The 6,000-nt window shown below is 41.1% G+C and overlaps 1 protein-coding gene across 2 annotated transcripts in view; it reads right to left on the reverse strand.

Annotated features, from left to right (window-relative positions):
* The window catches only part of ptprjb.1 (protein tyrosine phosphatase receptor type Jb, tandem duplicate 1), a 30,979-nt gene extending 25,421 nt beyond the window's left edge, over positions 1 to 5,558 (reverse strand). For both annotated transcript variants that reach the window (XM_058076211.1, XM_058076210.1), the window contains exon 1: positions 5,299 to 5,558. In XM_058076211.1, coding sequence (XP_057932194.1) covers positions 5,299 to 5,367 — 69 coding nt within the window. In that variant the 5' untranslated portion in view covers positions 5,368 to 5,558. The remainder of the gene's footprint in view (positions 1 to 5,298) is intronic.
* Positions 5,559 to 6,000: the final 442 nt, after the last annotated feature.

The raw sequence follows: 6,000 nt of genomic DNA on the forward strand, positions 1-6,000 counted from the left end.
GTAGGGTTCATCGCACAGCCCTGTGATATTTCCAAAACGTCCCGTTTCCTTGTTCCATGACGCTTCCCACTGATAGCAGCATCACCACTTTCATTTCTGTACGCGTACCAAAGGATATCAAACGGCTCTTGACAAACTCATGCAAAGCGTGGTACTGTTCCTCCGTCAGTGGTGATGATGATGTTTGCATGCAGTGTCTGGACGGAACCCTGCTTTGATACTCTAGTCTGTAGTATTACTCTATAGTCATGTTCAAGATGAACATGGGGTTAAAGGTCAAAGACTCGACTAAAGAAAGGCCCGCCACTGTTTTAATCCAAACTATTCATATTGAAGCAAATGAAGCATTTTCAAGCATAAAACTGGCTAAATGAAGTCAAATACAAATATGAGGCATTCTGAAGAAGCAGTGAATGACACGTAGTGCTCTACTCTGGTCACCAGGTGTCAGTAATGTCACTGTGATGTTAGCTTTGTAGGCTTTTATTGCGGGGGTGAATGATCTCACAACATCCCTAATAAACATCCCTAAGCCAGGCATTTCCTCGTGATGTCTGCCATATTGGGTAAGAGAAGTGTCAAGGTGTGTAGAGGGCTCTGATAATGTTACTAAACCCCTTTAGAGGGAAGTCAACAGGTTCTCTGCGCTCCCGCTGTCAAGTCATCAGGACCAGCTGCCTTGTCTGTTCGGGGACGTATCACGAAGAGTCACCGATATCACAAAGATCCCAGAACCTTCTTGGTGTGGCTATCTAATATGTAGGACATGAGCATGGCCGCGGCTCTGGTGTGATACTTGTTTGAAAGGTGTGGCTACAGTCAGGGGTCAGCCATTTTCTGACTGACACGCGTGGGTAATGTCGGTATGCAAAGTCAACCAGTGATTGAGGAAGTTAAAGTTCCCGTATTTCAGGCTGAACTTCCCTTCTTGCACATATTTCTTCTGACTAAGTTGAAATGTTCCAGCATTAACTGCTGCTGAAAAGCAAACGGTAGGGTTTCTATCACCTGACGTAGAACAAGCGTCATAACCGTCACACGCACAGTATTCTTCAATAAGAGAGGATCACGTCTTAACAATATCATATAGATGAAATCAATATACACAGTATCAATCAATGTAAGCCGGGATCAATACTCAATACTCAATGAGTGGGACTTTCAAGGCATCATCACAGTCTGCCAGTTCCAGCTCATCCCACGTTGAGCAGAAGAAGACATTTGGTAAACGTTGAATGTTGACTAGAACTTCTCCCTTTGCAGCATAAAAATAAAACACCACTTCTTCATTTGCTGAGTGCTCACTTTTAGCCCACTTGTCCAAAGACCTTCAAAGTGCGGCCCAAGGGCCATTTGCAGCCCCGTGATTGTGTTTAATCGGGTCGTGGAACACTGTACAAATAAAATCAAACAAAAAACAACAGCAAGGTGGAAAAACGTAGCAAAAAGCTGTCATTCAATGAGAAAACACTCAAATGTTGAGACTATCCATCCATCCATCCATCTTCTATGCCGCTTGTCCTCACTGGGGGGTACGCTGGAGCCTATCCCAGCTGGACTGGTGGCCAGCCAATCCCAGGGCACACATGTTTTTGGAATATAGAAGGGTCAGTTAGTTTGTTCACGTTCTACCACTGGGCAAAGTGATGAGGCTCACGATAGGGATGCCTTTTTCTAGGGATGTCAGATAAATATGAGTACCGCAATATTCTGGGAATAATGTTATAATATTACCAGAAGAAGATTTGCAAAGATTATTTCAGAAGAAAGTGGGGAAATGTGTCAAATAAATGAAACAGCCAAGATGTAAAAAAGAGTGAGGTCGATGTGACGGAGCCGGATGCAGTTTTATCTTAAAGTATACTTTATGTAACTCCTTAGCATATACCACAGTTAACAGCAACCAACGTTGCCCTGGAATTGTGACAACTGTTGCATCACTGAGGTGATGAAGTCTGGACGTCTGGACGTCACCAGCTGGAGCTACTCTTAGCCTCCGCCATCTTTACCTCTCCAGACAGACCAGTGTGGTCAGGACTGGTGAGCCTGTACGCACCGGATGACCCGGTCCACACACACGGCTGTTACGTAACACTGTCCACAGGAACTGGTATCGCTGGTCTGAGCTCTCCTTAACCAGTATGGTGACCGTGCCCTAAGCAGACTCCTTGAACTGTCGCTCATTCTGTCAAGATGTTGAGTTATACTTCATGTTGTTATATCCTTTTTCTATGCTGATATCATCCTTATTTATCTTATTCATTATCATATACTTCATGTTGTTATATCCTTTTTATATACTGATATCATCCCTATTTATCTTATTCATTATCATATACTTCATGTTGTTATATCCTTTTTATATACTGATATCATCCCTATTTATCTTATTCATTATCGTATACTTCATGTTGTTATATCCTTTTTCTATGCTGATATCATCCCTATTTATCTTATTCATTATCGTATACTTCATGTTGTTATATCCTTTTTATATGCTGATATCATCCCTATTTATCTTATTCATTATCGTATACTTCATGTTGTTATATCCTTTTTCTATGCTGATATCATCCCTATTTATCTTATTCATTATCGTATACTTCATGTTGTTATATCCTTTTTATATACTGATATCATCCCTATTTATCTTATTCATTATCGTATACTTCATGTTGTTATATCCTTTTTATATACTGATATCATCCCTATTTATCTTATTCATTATCGTATACTTCATGTTGTTATATCCTTTTTCTATGCTGATATCATCCCTATTTATCTTATTCATTATCGTATACTTCATGTTGTTATATCCTTTTTCTATGCTGATATCATCCCTATTTATCTTATTCATTATCGTATACTTCATGTTGTTATATCCTTTTTCTATGCTGATATCATCCCTATTTATCTTATTCATTATCGTATACTTCATGTTGTTATATCCTTTTTATATGCTGATATCATCCCTATTTATCTTATTCATTATCGTATACTTCATGTTGTTATATCCTTTTTCTATACTGATATCATCCCTATTTATCTTATTCATTATCGTATACTTCATGTTGTTATATCCTTTTTATATACTGATATCATCCTTATTTATCTTATTCATTATCGTATACTTCATGTTGTTATATCCTTTTTATATACTGATATCATCCCTATTTATCTTATTCATTATCGTATACTTCATGTTGTTATATCCTTTTTCTATGCTGATATCATCCCTATTTATCTTATTCATTATCGTATACTTCATGTTGTTATATCCTTTTTCTATGCTGATATCATCCCTATTTATCTTATTCATTATCGTATACTTCATGTTGTTATATCCTTTTTATATACTGATATCATCCCTATTTATCTTATTCATTATCGTATACTTCATGTTGTTATATCCTTTTTATATGCTGATATCATCCCTATTTATCTTATTCATTATCGTATACTTCATGTTGTTATATCCTTTTTCTATACTGATATCATCCCTATTTATCTTATTCATTATCGTATACTTCATGTTGTTATATCCTTTTTATATGCTGATATCATCCCTATTTATCTTATTCATTATCGTATACTTCATGTTGTTATATCCTTTTTATATGCTGATATCATCCCTATTTATCTTATTCATTATCGTATACTTCATGTTGTTATATCCTTTTTATATACTGATATCATCCCTATTTATCTTATTCATTATCGTATACTTCATGTTGTTATATCCTTTTTATATATTGATATCATCCCTATTTATCTTATTCATTATCGTATACTTCAAACCCTCCCAGCTGGGGTCACATGGTGAAAAATGTTGCTATTTCGTAAAGCATGTAGATCGGCGAAGACGTTTGATTTATTCCAAGATAAAACGGCATCCCAGCTTTGGCATCCATTATGATGACTTTCAACTTTATGCGGCTAAAATGAGTTTATTTTTTCTCGTGATATGACAATGATAGATACTTTATTCTCTTTTGTTTCTTTGGCCTTGCCCTGATTTGGGAGTGGCCACAGCAGGTCTTTTGTTCTTCATATTCCGGATGCCCTTCCTGACGAATACGATGATGCTAACGAGTGGAGATTTCAACTTGAGGCGTCCGGAACGCTAACCACCGCATCACAGCGGGCTCAAACTTTTTTTTTCTTGACATTTTTCTTTTATTCTCATACAATTATGGCTGCTTTTTCCATTTCTGCTGTTATTTATTTGAGGTTTTCTGACTACGTCAATGTTCTTCCTCTCGTACTTATGACTTCATGCACTTTATTTTTGACATTATTCTCATATTATATATATGACTTTTCCACATCCTAATTTTCCAAAATGACAACTTGACTTTGTTTTCTTAGTTTCTCACAATATTACCACTTATGATACGTGGTGGTCATCTACATGCATGTTTACTTTTGGATGTTCTGGCTCCACCGTGAAATGCCATCTTTATAGACTAACAATAACAAAAGTGTCTTCATGTTATTCATTCACCTTGTCATCCACACCGTAAATAGTCACAAATAACTGGGAGCCACTGGGAGCCACTGGTAGCCCCTGGTAGCCACTGGTAGCCCCCTGGTAGCCACAGGCAGCCACTGGTAGCCACTAGTAGCCACTGGTAGCCATAGGCAGCCACTGGTAGCCACAGGCAGCCACTGGTAGCCACTGGTAGCCACTGGTAGCCACTGGTAGCCCCCTGGTAGCCACTGGTAGCCCCTGGTAGCCACAGGCAGCCACTGGTAGCCACTAGTAGCCACTGGTAGCCACTGGTAGCCACTGGTAGCCACAGGCAGCCACTGGTAGCCACTAGTAGCCACTGGTAGCCACTGGTAGCCACTAGTAGCCACTGGTAGCCATAGGCAGCCACTGGTAGCCACTAGTAGCCACTGGTAGCCATAGGCAGCCACTGGTACCCACTGGTAACCATAGGCAGCCCCTGGTAGCCACTGGTAGCCACTGGTAGGTCATACTTGCATAGCCACTGGTAGCCACAGGCAGCCACTGGGAGCCACTGGGAGCCACTGGTAGTCCCTGGTAGCCACTGATAACCACAGGCAGCCCCTGGTAGCCCCTAGTAGCCACTGGTAGCCCCCGGTAGTCCCCTGGTAGCCCCCGGTAGCCCCCGGTAGCTCATACCTGCATGTTTTATGTTCCATAGAGCAGCAGCGGATGCTAACACCTGCAAGCGGCAACAGGTGCAGCACATTCCCAGTTTCTTAGAAAAGCCTTTAAGGAATATTTACTGCGTGTAACACCGAGGAAATACGAACAAAAGACAAGTTTACCTCCAAGACGGCGGTGAAATGAAGAAACGTCCACAGAGAGACGACGAAGCGTCGCGGCGACTTCTTCATGACGGCCACGGAAAGAAGTCAGCCTTTTCAGCCGCTTGACATGCCAAAGGATCCCCGACAAAAAAACACTTCTTCGTCTTCTTCTCCTTCTTCTCCTTCTTCTTCCTCACGTTGAGCGTCAATACAAGAGGGCAAAGTGCGACGGGGAAGCCTCGGTGCTTCTCTCTGGGACGAGGAGCGCGTCAAGTTTGGTCAAGTACTTTTTTTTTTTTACACTCCTCCTCTCTTCCTCCCTCGGCCCCTCCTCCTCCCACTCCGCCTCATCACCATCATCACCATCATCACCGTCATCACCATCATCACCATCATCACCATCATCACCGTCATCACCATCATCACCATCATCACCATCATCACCGTCATCACCATCATCACCGTCATCACCGTCATCACCATCATCACCATCATCACCATCATCACCATCATCACCATCATCACCATCATCAGTGAGAATTGAAAGTCATCCCACATTCCTGCCATAACTTGCCCACAAAGGGTGAAGGAATGCTTGGCCCCAATAAAAGGCCCCAAAGCAGATATTAGCAAGAACCACCTCTGTAATTCCTGTTGCCTTAAACTGGAAGCAGGGAAGCCTGCTACTGGTCCCAGTCACGCTTTGCCCTTTTATGCCTC

Source organism: Doryrhamphus excisus, chromosome 6 (assembly GCF_030265055.1).
Source record: "Doryrhamphus excisus isolate RoL2022-K1 chromosome 6, RoL_Dexc_1.0, whole genome shotgun sequence".
In the NCBI taxonomy this organism is placed as follows: domain Eukaryota; kingdom Metazoa; phylum Chordata; class Actinopteri; order Syngnathiformes; family Syngnathidae; genus Doryrhamphus; species Doryrhamphus excisus.